This window comes from Dipteris shenzhenensis, chromosome 25 (assembly GCF_047967505.1).
Source record: "Dipteris shenzhenensis isolate YYH24624 ecotype China chromosome 25, Dip_SZ_1.0, whole genome shotgun sequence".
In the NCBI taxonomy this organism is placed as follows: Eukaryota; Viridiplantae; Streptophyta; class Polypodiopsida; order Gleicheniales; family Dipteridaceae; genus Dipteris; species Dipteris shenzhenensis.
The window spans coordinates 46,074,285-46,099,358 of NC_141620.1; the positions used below are offsets into that span (position 1 = coordinate 46,074,285).

Genomic DNA, 25,074 nt, shown 5'->3' on the forward strand with positions numbered 1-25,074 from the left:
AAGCTCAATTGTATCTCCTAGTGGCATGCAAGAAATTTCATCACACAACCTTGATCCTAACTTGGATTCAGACCTCAATGTCTGTTTGGAGAATACAGATGAGGAAGATAGAGAAATATGTTCAACCTCACCTCTCTCTCATGCATTGAGACACTTACATGATCTACAAAGTCAAAAGAGTACAACCATGCCGCTTGAAAAGCCTATGTAGATTTTGCATGAGGGTGAAGAAGAAAAGAGGGCCTCAAGGATTAAGTTACTCATTTAAGTGGTTTATTTGCTTGCTATGAGGGAAAAACCACTACTAGACTTTCAACAAAATGTTTAGAAGTTGATGTTTTGTAATGTGCCAAATGTTCCTTTGCATGAATCATATGCTACCTATATATCTATATGTGTAGCAGTAATGCTGTTTCTAGAAGCTTGCTATATTTTCTTTGACAAGAAAATTTTTGTAAATTTTTTAGAGAATCCATTCTTTTCTTTGATGGTGCCTATATATCAATCATATGCTGCCTATACATCTATATATGCAGAAAAGCTTGGTATACTTTCTTTTACAAGCATATTTGTGCAAGATTTTTGGAGAATCCATTCTTTTCTTTGATGGTAGATGGGATCATAGACATTTTATGTGATCATCAAATGATTGTGTGTATCACATACCTTGCATTTGCTGAGGACAATCTTCCAAGCACTAGTCAAGCCACCAATTAGGTCAGATCCTCTCACACTAAAGGAAAAATATAAAAATCGTTTATCATACCAAGATAGTCATTTTCAACTCCCAGCTTTAGAGTTAGATTTATTTTCAATAAATCAATGAACCATCTCCACCCACGGAATACCCTGACAAAAAAGTTTAGGTAGCAACTTACCAATCGGATACATAGCTGCACATCAGGAATCCCCAATCCCTTATCCAACTTGGGGCCCTTAAGGGCTGCCCATGGGATATAATGCATCCTCTTCCTACCACCTTCTTCTATCCACATGAATGCATGGAAGCATCTGTCCAAATCCTACCACTGACCTCAACAGAAAAACCAAACTGAAGCCACATATGTAGTCGTGGCAGTAAGGACATGTCTAATGACCAAGGCTATAGCATTCCATCCAAGAGAAAGCCCATGCCAAGCTTTAATCTTTGACTTAATGCACTCTCTAAACCATCCAAATCTTTGATTCAAAGAGATCCCCAGCCTAGGGGGAGCTCCTAGGCACCCAATGATGACCTCCCCCCTTGTTATTCATTTTAATAAGAAATATACAGAACCCATCAAACAGCTCTTCCAAAAGAGGTCCTTACGGCAAAGTACTTTTGCTAACTGCATAAAGAACCCAAGGCCCAACAAATGCATGAGATAATCCCCTTCAAACAATTATTGCAATCAACATTCTCCATGAAAATGATAGTAAATCATTAGTGAACATCTGAATATAGAGCTAGCCTCTTGCAGGAAAGTGAACCCCTTGCATTTGAAGAGAATTGGTAGCCTCTTTCAATATGTACACAATAGGAATAGAGGCTAAGGCAAATAGAATTGGAGAGATTGGGCAGCCCTGTCCGATCAATTTCCTTATATTGAAGCAATTTACAATACCTTCATTGAGGCATAAGGTAGTAGACGCGCTACCAAACAAGGTCGCTATCTTCTTGACAAAGGCCCCAAAGCCCAATCTCAATAGTATTGTTTTAATGAGGTCCCAATGTATTCTATCATATGCCTTATCTAAGTCAATCCCAAATATAATGCACCACTGACCCATAGCATAAGCATAGTCCAAGGCAGCACTAGCATTTAGAATATTATAAAAAATCATTCTTTGTTTAACAAACCCTGCTTTCTCTCTATCCACTACCTGACTACACACCTCTTGGATGCGGGAAGCTAATGCCTTAGCAACTACCTTAAATGATGTATTTAACATTGTGCTGGGATGCCAATCCCCAACATTAATCCTATTAGGCTTCTTGGGGACCAACTTGATTAAACCTATGTTTTCCTAAGTAAACAAACCTTTAATGACCGCAGCATTTGCCATAGCAACAAGATCTATACCCACAACATCCCAAAAGCATCAGAAAAATTCATCAATCAAGCCATCTGTATCGAGGGCCCTGTCCTTTTTAATTCTCCTCTTGATGCCTCCACAGCTCCATCAATGTGAATTCTGAAGCCAGCAGTTTTCTTTGAGCATCTAAAAATCATCAATTTAAACCCGATAATAGGTCATTCACCGCCTCCTGCCAATCAACATCTTTGATTGACAATGCTCCAACTATGCCACTAAGCTCCAGCCTTGAAAGTTTCAACAATATACCAATATTCAGTAATGATCTCCTCATCAGGAGCACCCTGTCCACCATATCCTATTGCCTTTTCCTCTTCAAATCTTGGAAGAAAAATTAGATGAGCAGTCACCCAACTTAAGCCAACATTGTCTACTATAGATTCTTGCACGTTTAGCCATGTCCAACTCTTGGGCCTGCAATTCCCGTTCTAATTCAGCTAGCATAGTAGACACATGGAAAACTTGTAACAATAGCTCTCAAGGACTCCACCACCATTAGAAGATCCCTAAATTCCCATTTTGCATCACAAGCTTGCTTTTCCCAAGCCTTGGCCACCTTCGGCACATAGGCATCCCAACATTCCCAGGGGGCATCATACATTCTTCTTGCCTGAGACTGTGGGGGTTAAAGGTCACTGTGCCTTTACCTCGGTTATGTACAATACTCAAACACATATACAAATGAATGAAAAAGAAGATTAGGGTGTTCTGCACCCACCAAAACTTGTGTGGCTCTCTGTTTCTCTCTCTCCCTCTTCCGTTCTTGCTTCCGTCGAGAGCACTCTCAACTGGTATCAGAGCTCGGGTGATCTAGCTGAGCGTGCGTGAATGCTTGAGGCTCAGCAGCTCTGTGGGAGGAAGGAGAAGCTCTATGGGAAGCTTTGTGGGTGACTTTACTTGCATCCGAGTGTGCAGAGACCTTGGAGGAACCTTTGGAAAAGTCACTTTGGCTTTGCGAAGTGGTTTTGAGAGCCTGTTAAGTGGTTTCAAAGAAAAAGTCGTTTTTTGAGCTTTTCCCTATTCCGTTCGATGACAGAGACTCCGTATTGACTTGTAGAGGCAACTATTGCTTGCTTTTGGTGTCCACATTACTTCAGGAGCTTGGAAATGCCTTCATTCTTGAATCTGGGATCATTTCATTGGATTTCTGACTCACTGTTAGTTTCTGCATTTTTTGCCCGGGTGTTGGAACTCAAGTTTGGAGCAACCATTTGCAGATCTGTCAGTTCCGGTGGACCCAAAGGCCCTAAAACTTCTATGTTGCTCATCATTTACACTCTGGTGGAGTTTACAAACAGCTCTGTTTCCAAAAACGTTTTTCAATCCGTGTGTTGGACCCAATGATTGAGACCACGGTTTCCAAAACCATCTGTCTCATTGCGTTTCGGATGCCCAAAAACCCCTACCTATGAGTTCTTGCATGATTCGGTGGAGGATTTTCAGAGTTATAGATCTCTGTGTATTCGATTTCGTCTCTCTGTTATGCATTTTTCATTCTAAGGTTTTGAAACCTTAGATTTATGGCAGTGGATAACTATTGACTCCCATTTCTCACTCATCGGTTGGGATTTTGGAGTTTCGGCAAAAAAGAGATATTTTCAGATTTTCTTGCTGAGTCTGATTATGCAATGGCGCCCATGTTTTGAGGCATCTCAAGTTTTATTTTCAGTAGCGGTCATTATCGTGGGACTATGATTTCTTGAGCATACCTTATGCAGATCACTCTAGTTGCAGTTTGAGCAGTGTGCGCTCATTCGTGGTATGCATTGGGTTGCAGTGGATGATTTATAGGCCATTTGGATGCATTGCGGTCCTTGTTGGATGCGCTGATAGGCCCAAATTGCCTTGTGGGATGCTATTTTTTATGGACGCTTTGCACATGGATGCTACTTTATGCTGAGGGACAGCTTTGACACATTGCAGGTGATGCACTGATAGTGCTATGCTCTCTTGGATGAGATATTATTAATGCATATGCCAGTGGACGGTGTTTATGCTTGAGTCATTTGGCACTTATTGGCATTTTGGATTGCCATTGCAGTTGGCATTTTCTTTTGGGCCAGATTTGCTCATATGGATGCATAGTATATGCACATGAGTCAAATGCTTTGAGACATGAGTTTCGGTGATATTTCACTCTATTGTGGCATACACATTTGGGTGCACCTAGTATTTGGTGTGATTCTCTCTTGTATGCACTAGCATTTGGGATTTTGTTTTATTTGCATTATGGCATCCTCTTCCATGTCTGAAAAGGAGTTTTTCAACATTAAAAAGTTTGATGGGACAAACTTTTCTTTGTGGAAAGAACAGATAAGGGATGTGCTTATTCAAAAGAAGCAGATTAAACCCTTGGCAGGGATTGAAGCTAAGCCTGCATATGTCTGAGGATGATTGGAATGAGTTGGATGCATTAGCAAAGTCTACTATTAGACTTCATCTTGTAGAGTCAGTTTATTTCACATTAGTAAATGAGCAGACTACAAAAGATTTGTGGAAGAAACTATGTGCCACTTATGAAAAGGAAATTGCCTCTAATAAAGTTTACCTCATGAAGAGGTTGTTTGACCTACAGATGAAGGAAGGGGTCTCCATTGCTTCTCACTTTAATGAATTCAATATTATTTTCAGCCAGCTTCAGGCTCAAAAGATGAATTTTGATGCGGAGACTAAGGCAATATTTCTCTTATGTTCATTGCCATCCTCATGGGATACCTTCCGTACAGCTGTCAGTAACTCTGCACCTGGTGGAGTACTGAAGTTTGATGATGTTGTGGGTAGCTTGTTGGCCGAGGAGATTAGACGGAAGTCTATGGATGGCAACAAGCAGGATGCAGCCTTAAATGTGCAAAGGGGCAGATCACAGTTCAGGGGGAAGTCCCAAGAAAGAGGGAAGTCTCGTAGCAAATCCAGGGCACGGAACATTGAGTGTTACCACTGTGGCAAGAAGGGCCATATGAAAAAGGATTGCTACAAGCTGAAAAGAGAGCAAAAGGATAAGAAAAAGAATGCAAATTGGGGTGCAAATCAAAAGGAAGAGAGTCCAAGGGAGAACAAAGGAAAAGTCAAGATCGAGGAGATCAATGTAGTCACAGATGATAGTGACAATGACGTTCTCTTCATGTCTAGTTCATTTGCAGAGTTGCTTACCACTTCAGATGATGCATATTCCCAGGATTGGATTTTGGATTTTGGTGCTTCATTCCATGTTACTCCCCATAGGGAATGGTTCTCCACTTATGACAGTGGAAAGACAGGTTGTGTGCATCTTGGAAATGACTATGCATGTGACATAGTAGGAGTAGGTGACATAAAGTTTTCTTTTGCAAATGGGTCTGTATTTATTTTGAAACATGTGAGACATGTGCCTAAGTTGACCAAGAGTCTTATTTTAGTGGGTCAGCTAGATGATGCTAGTTTTCACACCACTTTTGGCTTTCAGAGTTGGAAAATTCAAAAGGGCTCTATGCTTTTGGCCAAGGGTGCCAAGTGTGGGACTTTGTATCCCTTACATGTATCAGGGGTATTTGATCATGTTGTTGCAATAATCGAGCAGCCAAGCACTTCTTTGTGGCATTGCAGGTTGGGGTACATGAGCCAGAATGGAATGAAACTCTTATGCCATTTGGGTTATGTACCGCATTTGAGTTTCTCTGATTTTGAATTTTGTGAGCACTGTCTCTATGGGAAGCAGACTAAATCATCCCATAAAAGAAGTGGAAAGAAAGAGTGTGAAAAGCTTGATTTGGTGCATTCAGACGTATGTGGTCCCATGCCTACACTGTCATTAGGCGGGGCTGAATACTATGTGACATTCATTGATGATGCAACTAGGAAAGTGTGGGCTTATGCTATAGCTCAGAAGAGTGATGTGTTCCAGGTATTTCAGAAATGGCTGGCCTTGGTTGAGAATCAGTCAGGTAGAATGCTTAAATGCCTACGGACTGACAATGGTGGACAGTATCTCTCTCATGACTTTCAGCATTTCTATGATACACGTGGGATTAAGAGGGAGCTCACATCCCCTCATACTCCAGAGCAAAATCCAATTGCAGAAAAGATGAACCGTACCATTCAAGAAAGCATATCGCGAGTGGAGCTCGATATCTCAACACTCCCCCTCGAGCTCAATCCCAATTCCTGCACACTAAGCAGGTCTCTGAACTTGCGCAGCTTCTCTGCACCCAATGCCTTCGTGAATATGTCAGCTATCTGATCCTCTGTGCTGACATAAACTAGATCAATAAGACCTAGTAAAACCTTCTCCCGCACATAGTGATAATGCACCTCAATGTGCTTTGTTCTAGCATGATAGACTGGGTTATTTGCCAAGTGTATACTGCTCATGTTGTCACAATAAATGACAACTGGCCCATCTGTAGACTGATGCATATCATAGAGTAGCTTATGCAACCAAGCTACCTCACATGCAGCCATTGTTGCACCCCTGTACTCAGCCTCTGTGCTCGACAAGGCAACTGTAGGCTGTTTCTTGTTGCTCCAAGTGACTGCAGCACTCCCAAAAGAGAACACATATCCACTGGTAGATCGTCTATCAGAAATACTACCAGCCCAATCAGCATCAGTGTATCCATGCAACTGTATTTGAACCCCAGCCGCATAAAATAGTCCATACTGCAATGTGGACTTCACATACCTGAGTATGTGTCTAGCTGCATCCAAATGCGGTTTCCTTGGAGCCTACATAAACTGACTTACCAACCCAACAGCATAGCTCAAATCTGGCCTGGTAATAGTCATGTAAATCAAACTTCCTACTATGCATCTGTACATAGTAGGGTCTTCCAGAAGCTCGCCTGCATCTGCGCTCAGCTTCACATTCTGCTCCAAAGGAACTGAAATAGGCTTACAGCCTGTCATCCCATATTTGGACAGCACGTCCAGTCCATACTGCCTCTGCAAGAGCTGTATCCCACTTGGTGATCTAATCACCTCAATGCCCAAGAAATAACGCAGCTCTCCCAAATCCTTCATCTCAAACTTTTGCTTCAATAGCATTTTCACATGAAGGATGTCTTCATCACTATCACCTGTGATGATCAAATCATCAACATAAATGACAAGCAGCATAATACCTTTCTCTGTTTTTCTCACATAGAGTGAGAAATCTGCCTTGGAAATCTGAAGGCCAATAGTAACAAGATATTGTCCTATCTTGTCAGACCATGCTCTAGGTGCTTGTTTCAAGCCATACAAGGCTTTCTTCAACCTGCAAACAAACTCAGGATGAACAGCATGCACATAACCTGGTGGCTGCTCCATATAGACCTCTGCTTGCAAATCACCATGCAAGAAGGCATTCTTTACATCCATCTGATGTAAAGACCATCCCTTTGATGCAGCCATAGTAATGACCGCTCTTACAGTCACCATCCTTGCAACTGGACTGAATGTTTCTTCATAATCAATGCGACTGAATGTTTCTTCATAATCAATGCCATATGTCTGTGCATACCCCTTGACAACTAATCTTGCCTTGTATCTGTTCACAGAACCATCTGCATTGTGCTTCACCTTATAAACCCATTTACAGCCAATTGCATTCTTGTCTTTAGGCAAAGGCACCAATTCCCATGTTGCATTTGCATCCAAGGCATTCATTTCTTCATCCATGGCTTTCTCCCATTTTTATTTTCCCATGGCTTGCTCAAAAGAAATGGGTTCTGGTTCCTGTATCACTTTGACCATATAGGCATAGTGAATGGTTGTAAATCCATCATATTTCAGCCTATCCACAGGATACCTAGCTCTGGTAGACCTGCACAAAATAGGCTCACTTCCAGGTGCTCTCAAAACATCCCTGGTCTTCCTTACTCTAGGTGTAACAACAGAAGGAATACCCAACTCATCATCAATGCTCTGTTCTGAGCCACTGGATTCACCATCCACATAAGAGTGACCTGCATTCACATCAAACATGGGCTGATCTACCTTCTCTTTTCCTTTTCGTGATACCTGCGTACCACTATCTGCATTGCTTTGAGAAGATTCTCCTGATCTCAATCTACCTGTCCATGGCGAGGTATGTGAACCACTGCTAGAGGACACTGCAGGTCCACTTATATTTTGTGATTACTGCTGTGAATTCTGTGCAGCATTACCATTTTGTGCATCTACATCAATCATCACATTTACTGGTTTATACCAGCTGCTCATCTCATCAAAAACAACATCTCTACTCACTGTAAACTTACGAGTAGAAGGGTTATAGCATCTATATCCTTTCTGCTGCAGAGAATAACCAATAAAGATGCACTTCTCAGCTTTTGGATCCAACTTGGACCTCAATTCATCTGGCACATGAACATAGGCAATGCAACCAAAAATTTTGAAATGGGAAATATCTGGTTTCCTACCAGTATACATCTCCTCTGGCATCATGCCATGTATTGCTATAGTGGGAGTCCTGTTCATTATATAAACTGCTGTAGTACCTACTTCAGCCCAATAATAATCTGGTAGATCTTTTTCATTTAGCATGGCCCAAGATACCTCTCCAATATGCCTGTTTTTCCTTTCTGCAATTCCATTTTGCTGTGGGGTATGACTGCATGAATATTGTTGCTTTATGCCATGCTCCTGCAGGAACCTTTCAAACTCATTTGAGAGGTACTCTCCCCCTCCATCTGACCTTAGGCATTTTATTTGCAGGCCTGTTTCTTTTTCAACCATAGCTTTAAAAGCTTTGAAGTGCCCAAACACTTCACTTTTCTTTTTCATAAAATACACCCAAAGTTTTCTACTGAAGTCATCAATAAATGTGACAAAATAGTGACAGCCTCCAATAGATGCAGGTTTAGTAGTCCACACATAAGAGTGGATTAATTCCAATGGCTTTTTACTCTCTTGAACATGCTTAGGAAATGGTTTCCTTGCCTGTTTTCCAAGTTGACAGGCTTCACACACCTTATGCATTTCTGCAACCTTGAATTTAGGCAATCCTGCAACAATATTTTGGGCCTGCATTGATTTAAGTCACTGTACATTAACATGACCAATGCGTTTATGCCAGATATCAATATCTGCAACTACACCGGTCCCATGTGCAAACATTGCTGCACTCAATTCAGGCATGTCCGCATCCAGAGTAAACATCCTGCCTTTCTTCTTTCCTTTTGCTATCAAGCGACCATTATTTTTCATATCCTCAACAAAGCATCCATGAGGATTGAATCTGACCTGCAAGCCCTGCTCAACCATTTGACCAACAGAAACCAGGTTCTTGGTGATGTTCGGGACATGAAATACATCAGACAAGTATTTCTTTTTCCCATCCTGCATAGACAAACGAATTTTGCCAATCTGCACAATAGGATGTGCAGTATCATCACCAGTCTCCACAAATCCTGGTTTTTCCATTTTCCTTGCATCCTGCATCCATTCAGCATGACCTGTCATGTGGTTTGATGCACCTGAGTCAACATACCACACATCATTGCTTTCTTCTGCACTTGTCACAGAATTTGTCATATGCTGTACCATAAACAAATGCTCATTTCTGTCATCACCCTGTCTACTAGAGGATGCATAATTGCCTTGCTGCAATTTTCCATTCATAATGTCATTCTGCTTTTTGTAGCAGTGTTTAGCCATATGCCCCATTTTACCACAGTAGTAGCATTCAACATTGCTGTTTGCATTTTGGCCTCTCTGCCATCCACCACGACCTCTTTGGCTCCCCCTGCCTCTAGAATTACCACGTCCTCCTGCATAGGACTGGTTTTCTTGAGTTTGCTGCATATTCTGATTTCTACCACGGCCTCCAGATCGGCCTCTACCTCTACCTCTACCCCTTTCAGCATTTGAGTAGAAGATAGTTTCTTTTGAAGTTTCTCCTGAAGAAGATGCACCACCATTTCTCTGCTCTTCAGAAATTAGAAGAGCAATCAACTCCTCAAAATCAGGAAATTTTTCACGGACGGAAATGGATGTCCGGAACTGTGCATAATCCTTTCCTAGACCATTCAAGGTCACAGAAACTAAATCATCATCATCCACTGGCGACCCAATGGAAGCAAGTGCATCCGCAATTTTCTTCACCTTCATGTGGTAGTCATTGATGCTCATATTTTCTCTCTGCACATTGTGCAGCTCCTGCTTGAGCTGCATTTTCCTGGACTACGTATTTGTGCTGTACATTTTAGCCAAAGTATCCCATGCCACCTTTGGCATACTTGCATCCTGAATATGCACAATCATTGAATCTGAAATACTGATAGACAGCCAGTACATAACTTTTCTGGCTCTCTCATGCCATCCTTTAAATGCCTGCATTTCCTGTTGATTGGGAACATTAGGAAGAACTGGTTCTTCTTCATTTCCTATAATGAACTCCCAGTAGCCTTTTCCCATAAGGAAATTCATCATTCTAAACTTCCATGCTTGGAAGTTGTTCTTGTCAAGCTTTTCAGTGACAATCTGTGAAAGAGAATCGGACGCCATTACAGAACACTGCAAAATATTCTGTCACTGCAAAAAACACAGCTTTTGCCTCACAAGGGCAAATCTGCAAACCTGACGAAAGTGGTTTTTGACCACACAGTCACTTCCTAGTGACGATTTTGCATCAACAGGCAATAAGGATGATTCTGCAACTCCCAATATCTCTGCGCATAGGCATACGATGCAATTTTTACGACAACTTTTCACCGACCTGCAGAACAGTGGTCGCACAGCAAAAACAGGGCCTTTTTCTGAGTGCCTGCGGAGAACTTCCGCCTCCAAAATGGGCCCCAAAATGACCTCGAATCAGAAAAATAAAGTCACCAAGGGCATTGCCCTTACCCGCAGCATATAATGCCCTCTTGCCACACTGCGAAGGGCGTCTCAATCTGAGACAGTGCACTCTTGCACTTTCGGCTGTGCTACCTGCAGAGATTTGCTCCCAAACTCGAAAAAGGAAAGCAACACTGGTCCTCTTACCAGGACACTGCGAACTTGGTTTGCTTTCTTGAGCTCCTTACCACGAACAAGGCTCTGATACCATGTGAAGACAGTGGGAGAGAGGGAAGGAGTCTCACTTGAGGCTTTCTCACAAGCACAATGGGGGAATACACACAAAGGTGGAGGCTGAAAACAGTTTTCCTCTTCTTAGTTGTGAAAGCCAAAAGAACTCTAGTACAAAGAAATAGAAGAACCCTATATGTGGGTCTCAAACCAAACTCAACTAAGGTGGCATACTAACTGAGCCACGAACTAGTGTAGATAAGGATAGCTGTCATCCAGCTATTATTCGTGGGCGGTGTACCAACCGCATCTGTAGCTAACAAGTCGGTGACATAAATGCACAACGGTCACCCTGGCATATCGCGAGTGGAGATCGATATCTCAACACTTAGATGCATGCTTGGACTAGTGGCATCAGAGGATATGGAGATATGCAGATGGATGTCAAGACAGCTTTCTTGCATGGGGATTTGCATGAGGAAATTTACATGGTGCAGCCGGAAGGCTTTAAAGAAAAGGGCAAAGAGCATTTAGTTTGCAAGCTAAAGAAGAGTCTCTATGGTCTTAAGCAAGCACCTAGAGAATGGTATCAGAAGTTTGATGCTTTCATTCGGTCCCAGGGTTTTAGAAGGAGTAACATTGATCACTGCCTCTACACTAAAAGGGCTAAGGATAGTAGCCTGATAATCCTGGCACTATATGTGGACGATATGCTATTGGCTAGTAAGAATACTTATGAGCTAGATGCATTAAAGGCCAAGTTGCATGAGGCCTTTGATATGAAGGATTTGGGACTTGCAGGTCATATTCTTGGTATGCGCATCACACGTGATCGGAGTAGGAAACTCCTTTCGCTTTCACAAAAAGAGTATGTTACAAAAGTATTACAGTGTTTCAATATGGAGGGGGGGAAGGCAGTGAGTACTCCATTGCCTCCATATGTGAAATTGAGTCATACAGATAGTCCCAAATCAGATGAGGAAAGGGCCATGATGGCCAAGGTTCCTTATGCATCAGCAGTTGGGAGTCTTATGTATGCTATGATAGCTACTAGACTAGACATTGCATTTGCAGTGGAAGTTGTTAGCCGGTATATGGCTAATCCAGGAAAGAGGCATTGGGAGGCAGTTAAGTGCATCATGAGGTACATGAAGGGTACCAAGGAGATGCTGCTTTAGTAGAGGAGACATGCGTGTACTTGGGTACACAGATTCAGACTATGCAGAGGGCATGTGGATAGTAGGAGGTCCACTTCTAGTTATGTGTTCACCTTTGCAGGTGGTGCAGTGTCGTGGATGTCTCGCGCACAGAAGTGCATTGCTTTGTCTACCATAGAGGCTGAGTATGTTGCAGCCACAGAGGGTTGCAAGGAGGCTATATGGCTTGATCAGCTAGTGGGAGATTTGGGGATTCATACAGGTGTACCGACATTGCATAGTGATTCCATGAGTGCTATTCAGCTAGCACGAAATCCGGTCTTTCATGCAAAGACCAAACACATTGAGGTCAGGTACCATTTCATCGAGGTACTTGAGGACAAGCGCATAGAGCTTGTCAAGGTTCATACAGATGATAACCCTACAAATATGCTGACGAAGAGTCTACCTAGTCAGCGGTTTGAGTATTGTCATGTATTGATGGGCATTGGATAGTATGCTCACTGGTTGTTCTCCCTTAAAGGCACATTGTCCTTTAAGTGGGAGGTTATGGGGATTAAAGGTCACTGTGCGTTTACCCCGGTTATGTACAATACTCAAACACATATATAAATGAATGAAAAAGAAGATTAGGGTGTTCTGCACCCACCAAAACTTGTGTGGCTCTCTGTTTCTCTCTCTCCCTCTTTCGTTCTTGCTTCCATTGAGAGCACTCTCAGAGACTGAGACCAAGTAACTTTGATCTACCTACAGAAAACCTGGTAAGCAAGAAATTTATTATTAAGGTTAAATGGAAAATCTAAAGACCTATCAATAGGCATTGGCAAGTTGAATGACCAGTAGAGAGGCATGTGGTCAGAGAGTGTCATGGTTTGAACCCAACTTCAAGGCTCAACTCCTCCCAACCTCCAATTTTTTAGAAGAGCTAGAACTAGAATTGTGCAATCTATCCTCAACTATCCTCCAACTACCTCGGTGAAATTCTAGTCACCCCTAAAGAGCCAGTAGTCCCCAGTCACTTTGCATTCAATCTTGAGGGAGAAGTTGTTGGGAAGGAGTGTGGTGAGGGGGGTGAGGGGTCGGAGGATGTCTCTGTTGGTAAGGGAGAGGAGTCTAACCATCCGTCACACTTGGAAACACTCACAAAGAGGATTGAGGGAGGGTTCACTAAGCTTGATGATGAGTCCACAAAGAAATATTAGTCGAGAGAACGTCTAGGGAGACTGCAAGGAAGTGGTGGCTCACAAATTGGAAAAGGCACTCGGTGGTCTATAGAATCGACTTGCATGATGTTAAGCTAGAACTCGAAGGGTAGAATCTTTCTATTTTTCCCGAGTGGACTCCTTTGATGGGTGAGCTAGAAGAATTTCTCTCATTGAATGTGACATACCTCCGGTGGGCTACTCAGCTAGGTTTGTGGAAAGGTTTTTTTAATTCTATGCATGGCGTTTGAGCAACCTAGGGATGAGTTGGTTGGGAGATCTTTCAAGTTCGCAGGTGCTACGGTATTGGTCATCCCATGGAGTCCAGATTTTAGTGTGGATGAGTTTTTGTTTCATGAGTGCCTCGTTTGGATTGACTTCCCTAACATTATGATGATTTTGGGAGACTCTATTGAATGTCTAGCCTCGTCTTTGGTTCGGGTTTTGTTGGTGCCTCTGCCTACCAAATCGATGGCATCTCTCAGAAGGGCATGGATACTGTGGGACATGAGTCAAGAGGTCCTAGACTTTGTGCAGGTAAGTTGGTGGGGTTGTTATCACCTAGCAGGTTTGGTTTGGTGTGTTTCCTAATGCTTGTTCATATGCCATGAGACTTTGCACTTTGCAAGAAATTTTCCGACGAGAACGGAAAATACTCGATGGCTCAAGGGGATAGGATGAAGGTTTCTCAACCGGTCCCATCTGGAGCATTGAAGAATTCTCAAGGTTTGGAAATTATCTTGCACAAGGAGGTTGAGCCTTAGGGTGTGCAGCTGGCCCAAGAGGTGGCAAAGAGCCTGCAACTTTGAAAACTGATGAAGGAGAGCCATGGAGAGAGGTTGGCTGAAAAGGTTAATCAAAGCCTATAGTGCATATTGTTGTGGTAGAGTCTATGCATGCTAAGACATCAGTGGTTTGCATGCACATAATAGTAAGGTTGATGGTAAGGATGATGCTAAAAGTTCAGGGGGGCGTAGCGATTGCCTGTTCATGCTTCTAATGAGCCGAAGAATAGGAAAAATGAGGGTATGCTTGCTATCCAAGAGGTGTCACACACAAGTGTGGTGGATGAGGATATGCCTGAGGATTACCACCGGAAATGCTTATCACAAGAGTCTCAAGTTGAGAGTAAATTCCTCGGCCCGAGTAATCAATCAACAAGAGTGCTTGACTCTAGATCGATTTTGAGAAAGCTTAAAGATGCAACGAGGTCATGCAATGGAGAACTGCTTCAACTTTCTTAAAGATGCATATAGGGCTCTAGCAATGTAATGATTATGGCAATAGTAAATGGGGGAAGTGTAGAATCTGTGAGTTTGCTCTCATGGAATGTCCATGGTTATTGTAGTCAGCCAAAACGGTGTGCTTGTATTTTAGTGTGAGAAAGGTGCATGCGGACATCTATTTGCTCGAAGAGTTGAACTGTGGTGACAAAGATCCATTTTGGTTTCTAGTTAAGAGTTTGGGTTACAACTATTTAGTGAACTCACCATTGAGAGGCAAGGGAAGATGTGCCATTATTGCCAAAGTCTCCTTGGGCCTTAGGGAGCTGTTCCGACATGAGGATGGTTGGTTTGTGGTCGCTGAGATTATACTTGAGGGGTTTAGATTCCATGTCTTGAGTGTATATGTTTGCTTGGGTGTAGCCAATTTTGATGAGGTTCGGGGCATTTTTTGTACATAGGTGTCTTGCCTAACCCATTTAACTTATGCATTGCTCAATAGAATTCAACAAAAACTGTCTTCAAGTTGTAGTACACATTCTAATATTGAGCATGAGGCCAAAAAAATATGGAATAAACATTTGGAACAAGACCATTAAAGCATTACAATTGCTATGTTGCATGTGAAGCATGCATCTTGAAGACTACAGGATATAACAATTTAGTCAAAAACATCAAAATTTTGTTCCTGCACATATGGTTTAACGGGCCTCCAATGTTGTGCTCAAATTATGCACACCCATTCCAGGGCATGCTCCATAACTTTTACTTAATTTGTTGAAAACCAAAACAGATTGAGAATTCAGAATCCAAACTAGTGGGACTATTGCATAGTGGTCTTAAAACATTGATAGTTGGTGATATTGATATCTAGATTCCCCCTAGAATGGAAGAATTTGAAAATGCGCAAAGATCTTTTAATAAATCCAACATTATTTACTATTTTGTATTGGTTCTTTTTCCATGCACTTGCTTGCTATATGACTGATAAGCATGCCAAAGATCATTGCATTTCATCATACATAACATCAAACCCGATAGCGTGCCCTTTGGCCTATTTGTATTTTGATGCAATTTCGGCCACATTGCACTTGCTTGGGATATCTAATTTTGTTGATGTGTATCGTCGAAGGGGGAAAACACCAATTGAGAATTTTGCTACTCCGGCGAATTTGAAAATCTCACACCTCCGGCCTATAAATCTTTGAATACCGCAACCTGCAACTTGCACTGTAATCCCTACTCATCAATCCTACCCATGAACATGCACCCAAAATCTCCCTCCCCCTAAGGAGCATCAACATTCAGATGATGAATGTTAAGATGGCCCTTACAGCCCAGAGGATGTGTAATAGTGGGCGGTGTAAAAAACATTGAGGTTGGATGACTCGGGTAAGTTGTCTTCTATTCTTTGCTCGCCTCATAAGCTAGTCGGTCTCTGCCCTGAAGGTTCTATTTAGGTGGTTAATTGATCGTTGCCATGGCGTCAATGGCAAGATGTAGCTTGTCATGGCTTGGAAGAGAAGTAGACAGAGGTTGCGAGATAGGAAAGTTGAAAAGCTTGGTCAAGGCATAAGAAACAAATTGTGGGTCGAGGAAAGCAATGGCACAATATTGAAACGGCAACGGAAGACACTTTTGCAACGTTTGTGGAGGGAGAAATAATGAGAAGAAATAAGACTTCTTGTAGAGTAGCAGCAGGAAGCGGTTACAACTGCACACCATCGGAGCGAAGATCAACTAGCTACAAAGAGAGCAACATTAGTTATGTTGGTGTCCTTGGAAACACAGGAGAAATGGCTTGGGCACACAATGTCATAGATGTTGTCAATCAAAAGAACCAATGTGGCTCTAGCTGTTGGATGCAGCAATGCACGATCATCCCGATCTGAGAGAAGAAGGACACTTGCAAAAAGTAGATAGGACGCAAGAAGATGGATGAGCACATCATACACATTTTGGATACAACACAAGTCATAGTGGTTGTCTAAACCTGCATAGTGGTTGTCTGTGATTGAGTTTGAGAATAATTTATTTGTTTAATTTCAAAATCGTGCTGGCTTGGACTTCATGTGATTGTCCTAAACTAGCCCGGTGGTTGCAACATCATGCGATTGTCCTAAACCAACTCGATGGTTGTCTGTGTTTGAGTTTTGGAATGTTTAATTTTTACATCAAGCTAGCTCGAACTTAATCTAATTATCCTAAACCAGCCCAGGAATATCAAGCAACCATGGTTGGTTTAGGTCAAACATCAGTTATGTGATTGTCCTAAACCATCTTGGTGGTTGTCTGTGATTGAGTTTTGGAATCTACATCGGGCTACTTGATGTAATTGTCCTAAACCAGCTCGATAGTTGGAACATCAAGCAATTGTGGCTAGTTGAGATCAAACTCTAGTTATGTGATTACCCTAAACCAGGGTGTTTGAATAGAAATTAACAGCAAAATCTATATCACATGAGTTATGGGATTATCCTAAACCAGCTTGGTGGTTCTCTATGATTGAGTTTTGGAATGCTTAATTTCTACATTGGGCTAGCTTCGACTTAATGTAATTGTCCTAAACTAGCTCGGCGGTTGGAACATCAAGCAACCATATGGCTGAGGTCAAACACCAGTTATGTGATTGTCCTAAACCAGCGTGTTTGAACAAAAATTAACATCAATATATTTTGCAATAGAACATCAATATATTGTTATTGTCTAATTGATGACCAGCCGCGTGGTTAACTTATTGTGTTTCCTAGTAGCTAAATTATTTAAATTTAATTTTTCATTGGTTCAGCTCATCTACCAATTATTTCTAAACCTGATTGTCCTAAACCATCTCGATGGTTGGAACATCACCGTGCTGGTTCAAGTCAAACACATGATTGAAATTGTGGTTGGACATAAATATAGAATTAAACAACAACACATTGTTATTGTCTAATTGTTATATATCATTGAGACCTATTCAAGTCACAATGACCCTCCCCACTGATTTCCACTCCCTGCTCGTCCAATATTACTGAGATGTTTTCTTTACTTTTTGGCCTTTGATGTTGCGGAAGAAAAAACTTGATGGTTGATCACCCATATCCAACCATCAAAGTCATGCTTGCACTTTGGTTGATGCTAGCTTACAATGCTCTAGTTTGTGGAGATGGCTTTCAAGAGTGTGAAGTAGTGTGGGAAGATACAGGTCTTGAGGTGACTCCTGCATGGCTACTAACACGGAAGCACGTGGGCTATGGAGAAAGGACTCACCTCTATGGGCTTGGGCTTGCCAATGATCGTAATCTTTATAGACTCATGTAATGGCTTCGAAGCAAGTCTCCCAGCGTCGTCTGAATGGACAAGCAGTAGTCTGTCTAGCCTCCTCCCAGGCTTGGACAATATCACGATAAAAGGACGGCCTTCCAAAGATGGACATATTAATTTTAAAAGGGAGGGGTCTTTTAGGTACTGAAACTTGATGGGTAGATGATCAGAAGAGCAAGAGCCAAGCAATATATCACCATGAACCCCTGGGTTCAGCCACTGAGCATGATCAGAAATGTACCTGCGATCCAATCTTACAGCCTTCCCAAGAGTCATCATTGTGACGATTATGCCATGTGAAATGACAAAGGTGACTGAGCCTAAAAAGGTTACACCAATTAGTCAACCCCATCGATTTATCCATGCAACCTGTTCCGCTTGAGTGAGTTTGGATGTGAAGGTGTGCTTCCCATACATACGACAACCAAATGATCCCAGAGTTCCAATCTTCAGAGTGGTTAAAAACATAAACAAAAACAAAAACAATATAATGACCTTGAATATTTGCCCCGATAGCTAAATAAGAGCCATCCACAACCTGAGAGACTACTTATTGTTGAAAGAAGAGTGCAAAAGGACAATGGAGCTTAAAATAGGTAGCTAAGACTTGACACTCGTGATATGATCTTTCTTGCAACTGCCCAGTTAGAGGACCTGCCCAAAAGGTTGGTGGAACCAAAACTTGGAACAATCTAACACCTGGCATAAAAAGGCAAACAATTTTTAAATTCCATTTTCCCTTCTTGAGAACTCTAAGAGGGCATTCCTGCGTGTCGGTTTTCGAGTCCCTATTTCTACAGGTTGGCAATTTATAGAACTTGCGCCTTAGAGTTCGACTATGAGGGAGCATTTGATTCTCACGCATAACTTTATGGATTTGCATGAAGTTAGGCGTGAAAGTAGGGGAAGAGAAGTTTTCGGTACATTGTAGCCAATTATCTCCTTTGATCAACTTTGTTCATAATCTCCTTAATTTCTGGCTATTCCATCGTTACACGCGGGAACGTCCTGTAATCTCTAATAAGACCTCCCAAGGGCAAGAGGAAAATTGACGCCCCTGGATGTTGACGTGAGGTATGGAGGAAAATTAGCATCGGGTGGATGTTGAGCTGGGCCTGTTTCCCCCCAGCCCGAATGCGCACGCATTCGGGTGTGGGTGCGGCCATTTCTTTAGTTCAGAAAACGGGGTGCAATTGCAGTGAGCGTATTCAAATGCGGGAATGAGCCCAACAACGCTCGTTGAACTTTTTTGGCCACACTTGCGTCTCTCTCCGGCCAATGCTTTACATGCTTTTTCTGCTTCTGCTGTGCAACCTCTACTAGGAGCCCTCCATGCAACGTACAACCTCTACCGTTTACATCCTTTCTCTACTTTGCAACCGCTACTTGGAGCCCTCCACAACCTCTCTCGGTTACTTTGAGTAATCGACCTTTCCAAAGGTGTCCAACGGGCCATGGCGGTGAGGTCCCTCTAGATGCTCATGTAAAGGTGAAAAGGCCGTTGTCCATGGGGAAGCAGCATGGTGGCCATGTTCCGTGTGGCTGCCTTTCCCTTTTGGATTTAATGCCTTTCCGCCGAGCTTTTGTGCATTTGCCCACAAGACGCCTTGTTTCATTTTCGTCCATGTGAGAGACGTGCAGCCGTCTGTTTGTCTAATCGCTGCCGCCTTCTTCAACTGCAATCACATGGATGCGCCGTCTCGCTGTTTGGTGCATCGTGGTCCTTGTTCAAGACGAGTTTTGCAGGATGAATCCAGCACACCGAACCTGCATGTTGTTGTTGATTTGTTAATTAAATTCATCTCGCAGCACACCGGGTACTTCTTCTGTACTGTGGGAGAGCCGTGCCAGGTGGTTTATGCATAGGTCGGTGAGAGAATTTAACGAGGAATAACCCTTCGAACGCCCTGGGAAGATTTTCTCTCATTATTACAAGAATTCGGCAGATCGGTGAGCTCCGGCGTAGACGATGAAGAAGCGGTCTCAGTTGCACCAGAAGTCACATCCAAATTACGCTTCGCAAAGATCCAAATCACGCTTCGCAGGGGAGAAAGACATTCAAATCACGCTTCGCAGTAGAGAAAAACATCCAAATCACGCTGAGTTTATAGGCAGAGTTGGTTAAACACCGCATAAAAATCTATCCCGGTCTACAGATCTCAAACAGTGACCTTTCAATGAACTAGGACGGGCAAACAGTCGTCGAAGTAGAAGTTTGGCGGGCCGCGGGTGCATCTTCTACTGCAACGGCCACGAGGGTGACACAGCTTTTACCTGAAACGAATTACCGAACTTGCTCACAGGTGCTTGAGCACAGGTTGCAGGTGCTTGCACAACAATGCAACTGCTGCTGGGACTCTAGGAGGTGGCCGGTGCTGTAAAAACAACACTGACTTATTAGGAGCTATGAGTTCTTTAGCCTCTTAAGAACCCAGGCTATGGATTAAAAGCATGATGAGCAGTGAAACAGAGGTGCAATAGGCCTACAGGCACAGTGAAATAGCATGATCTACTGAGATCTGCAATAGTGGCAATAGTGAAATCGCATGATGTACTGAGAACTCCAATAGTGGCAAGCATCCACACAAAATTCTCCCTCCACCTCCCACAATACTTTTTTACAAGCTACTGTTTTAGAAAATGAAGTAGTAATGCAGCGATCTTCGGATTTGTAAATTGGGTTGGCTGGTGGCGAGTAGCAATCAATCAGGCAGCCAACGGTGGTTGCAACTGGCAGCTGGCCAAAATCATTTCAGCACCAGCTGTGGATGATGAGGAAAGCAAACCACTGTTGAACCTTCTGATTATTTGGAAAATTGATTACGATGATGATGCATGGAAATGAGGGAGGAGCGTCAACCATCTATGTTGCTTGTTGGGTTGACAAGGTCGCCCCCACTGAGCAGTGAGCTATGCAAGAGCTGTCCCCGACTTGCAGGGCGTGCCTCCCGAGCTCCACCTTGCTTTTACTCACAACTTTTGTTGTATTATTAATACAGACCATCGTTGCTGGCATCTGCTGATGCCAGTGTAGTGTCAGCCTCTGATGTTGCCCCTGAAATTGCCGGGGAGTGTGTGAACACTCTGTATTTTAGATAATTTTTATGTGCATGATGATGATGCATCTGTGGAGTGAGGGTTTTGTAGCTTTGTTGGTGTTGGATGCCGGAGGGTGGCAGTGGACACCGTGATCCATGAATCATGCTGCACCGTCAACTTTACCAGTGCAGCACACAGACTGCATTTGTGTGGCATGCAGCATGATTTTGTAGCTATCTGTTCACCTGTCACGGTACGTGAGGAGCTTTTACAGATGGGAGAAAGGGGAAAAGAAGCTCCCCTATTCTCACGAGTGAGGTACCTTCCTGAAAAATCAGAGCTTTTGCACCGATGGAAACATGGGATAGGAGTAAAAAAAAATTTGGCATGAACGTGCAAGAGATATGAGCAGAGAGGGGGGGGGGATGCATTAACCAATGAGCAACAATCGAGAATGCAGCAGCAGCTGAGTACAAATCTCACAGGAGGGAGCAATGCAACACAGCTAGCTTATCATCTTTTTGACATGCAATGATCTTCACGCCCATAGAAAAACAGGGGCTCCTTTACTTCTTTCTCAGATCCGACTGGTTTCTCGTGACAATCACATCTTGTAACTCCCCCCTCCCACCCCTCAAAAGCTCTCCTTGAGCGGTTCCAATTTCACCTTCATATCACCTTCATATCAGCTACCTCCTCCTCCTCCTCCTCCTCCCCTCTCTCTCTCTCTCTGCACACATCGTTTTCTTCTTGGCTCCTTCTGCGTAGATCAGAATCTTAGCTCATTTCCTTCGTATTCTATTCCAGTCAACGTCTCCATCCTCCTCCAGCCTTGTTGTTGCACGAGCTCACTCCTTCATCTTCCTCCTCCTCCCCCCCCTCTCTTTTCTACTTTTCCTGCTCCTACCTCAGATTGCCTCAGCACCGCCAAATCTCCCCCCCTCCCCACCCAGCGTCATCACCTTCCCCCTCTGCCTCCTTTTCTTGCCTCATAATGCCCGCTTTGTCCATCTCCACGCCCCATTCCTCTCAACAGTGTCACGCTTTCTGCTTAAAGTGCTTCCCCCTGCCTGCCCAAGTACAACCTTTCCTGCATTGCTCGCCCAGAGTTTGTTCCTCCACCTGCCCAAGCTCCTGTGCAGTGTCCTTCCGTCGGAGATTCGCTTGCACGACGGAATGCTATTTCGTCCAGCTAGGTACATGCAGATCGCGGTACTCGTATGTCTCTTACTAGACACTTTCAGGAGACTTTGCGTAGTACGCCAGTTTGCCTACTGGGGACATCAGCATAACGGGGGTACTTTGTGACGACGAGCGAGCAGCCATGGCCTGAACAGAAATTAACTTAATAGGGAGAATCTATACTCGAAGCCCCTCGGATGCCAGTGCAGCGTTGAGTACAACGCCGCAACTCTCTATGGCGAGTCCACGGACTGAGATCAAGCAGGGTAGCATACATCGGGACATCTACTCTGCAGCGGAGAGAGATTCCTCAACGTTCGAGTGTGAGAGCCCACGCGTGCTGTTGATCTTGTCATCGCTTCTTGAGAGGATGGTCGCTAACAATGACAGTTATGTCTCGACATCCAGCCTAACCCTGAGCCCTCAGAGGCTCACGGTCTTCCATGGCCTCAAAGCCCCTTCAATTAGCGTCCAGAAATACGTGGAAAGGATTTTCAAGTACGCAAACTGCAGTCCCTCGTGCTTTGTTGTAGCGTATGCATACCTCGACAGGTTCATTCATCAACAACCTGGGCTGCCCATAACCTCTCTCAATGTTCACCGGCTTCTCATCACAAGTGTAATGGTAGCTGCCAAATTCATGGATGATGCGTAAGTGGGAGTTTTCAGTTAGAATCACTCGTTCTTTTATCCTACATTGCGACTTTATCTTGCTTCTTGAACCAATTTATGTACATTGTGGCTACCACATTTCCTGCTTGTAGATCTGCTTGCGCTTGCGCCTTTTACCTCTTTTTTGAACTCACATTTACCTGCCTGTTTGATCCTGTGGCAGATATTACAACAATGCTTACTATGCAAAGGTGGGTGGTGTCAGCACTTTCGAGATGAACAGATTGGAGCTGGAATTCCTGTTTAGACTGGGATTTCGTCTGCATGTGACAGTCCAGGTGTTCGAGAGCTATTGTTCCTACCTTGAGAGAGAAGTTGGACAGGGGATAGGATATAAGATAGAGAGGGCTTTGCAGCCCAACTGTGGCTTGAATGGTAGCTCTGCCCAAGACGAACCTGAGAAACAGAGCATGGCAGAAATGTGTAATTATGTTGCTATCAACATTCTAGAGTCAGTATCCTGAGTAAGGCCATATGTGAGGAGGCTACGACAAGCCCAAATTCCTGCTTTCAGCTCACAACAGCTCTCATGGCCGTAGATAAGGAAGAAGTCTGTATAGGTATTGCAAGGTTGTCACAGCTTCTGCTCAACGGTGATGTATTTGTTGTCAATGTAATCGTTGCTGCCATGTGAGACGTGTAAGGCAACTGAGGCTGAGTTCCTGTTCGTGCTATTGCTGATGTCCAGAAGCTTTTGTATCTCTGAGGAACGTTTTGTAACCGTCAGGCAGATGCCTTGCCTTTGATGATCAGATGTGCTCTTTGTGATATGTAGTGTGATTCAAAATGGCTTCTTCTCCTTGATTGTGTACTCTGCGTACTTAAAGAATATAGCCCTGAGGGGCATTGCCATCATGTACTTGCAAGAGACCAGACGCTCCTTGTTTATACTCCTCATACTATTTGCTGGAAGTTCTAATTTGCAGACTGTACTAGATCACCTGGAAGTTTAACAGAGGACCTAGAAAACTCTCTTGTGAAGAGTGCACTGTGCTACTAATTTGTCTAGAAATGGTGTTAAGATGAACTGGAGGTGTGACTTTTATTGCGTATGTGAGGCCAGGAATTAGCATTATTTGCACATGAAATGCTTGAAAGTAGATGCTACATTTTTGTACCCCCACAATAAAGCTACTGTGTTGGTGTTTCTTCTGTATCATAGGAGTTGGATGCCTAGCTGAGGAATGCAGTTCAATTGGTTCTGATTGTGTTGGTTTAAAACACCTGAATCATTGGGCAAGGCTTACGTCTAGTTAGCCCATTCCTTATGATCTCCCCTCCCCAAATCTATCCTTTTAGAACTTGTTGAGTCCCTTAGAAGACCCCGTGAACGGCCACATTAGTTTCTTGACACAGTCCATACCCAAGTCCCGATCAAAGACTCCAGGAAGTACGTCCTCACGTAGGACCACATCATAGCAAGCGTGGGAAAGAGAACCCTTTCGTTACTTCAATCAACATTGCACGCTACTTCCCTTTTTCTTCTCGGCTCCAAACTTCTTCAAAGAGGTGCTCAACCTCAAACCTCCATCCGTCTAAGCAAGCTGGCCTTTAATGGAAAACGCCACAATAGCACCTTCCAAAGGTAAACCCTCAACTTCCGCTGCATACAACCCCATACATCTAATAATTTTTCTCGGGTGAAGGACATCCTTTTTCCACCCTCTACAACCACTATACACGATTGATATTCCATACAGAGGCCTTGTGAACTCTAGCACCTATGAGAAAGTATTGCAAAACCAAACCAGGGCCTTGCAATTAATAAACTAAACCAGGGCCTTGCAACTAATAAACTGATCGAAATGCTGCGATAGAGGAGCACCTAATACTGAACTACCTACCCCACGATCCATCAAAGTGGCACCTCCCTTGCCCAAAATCTGCCACTCATGAGGGGAGCCATAAAGCGACACTTTAGCTCAGATAGTAGATACTCCACAAAATCTTTGAATGCTCGTAAGGAGCGCATAACTTTGAATTATCTCAGCAAACAACATTGCAATAAAAGTGACCAAACCAATAGATGGGACGCAAGGGGCATTCCTACCCAATTGATCTCCTCAAAGGATATCTTCCCGCCACACCCCGCATGACGGCAAAAAAGTAGCTCATGCATTTCTTACCAAAACCTTCACCATGGAGATGAATGCATCACCAAACCCCAATGATCCAATACTTTGATGGTGAACCGAATTATTCCTTCTCAAGACTAAACTCAAAGAGTATACACTCTTGTTTTGGATGGCA

The 25,074-nt window shown here is 43.3% G+C and overlaps 1 protein-coding gene across 1 annotated transcript; it reads left to right on the forward strand.

Annotated features, from left to right (window-relative positions):
* Window positions 1-21,464: 21,464 nt before the first annotated feature.
* Window positions 21,465-23,676, forward strand: LOC147885948 (cyclin-U4-1-like). Its single transcript, XM_087396285.1, has 2 exons — window positions 21,465-22,803; window positions 22,988-23,676. Exons 1-2 carry the CDS (start codon window positions 22,388-22,390, stop codon window positions 23,286-23,288), a joined length of 717 nt encoding a protein of 238 aa, XP_087252411.1. The 5' UTR covers window positions 21,465-22,387; the 3' UTR covers window positions 23,289-23,676.
* The last annotated feature ends 1,398 nt before the right edge of the window (window positions 23,677-25,074 follow it).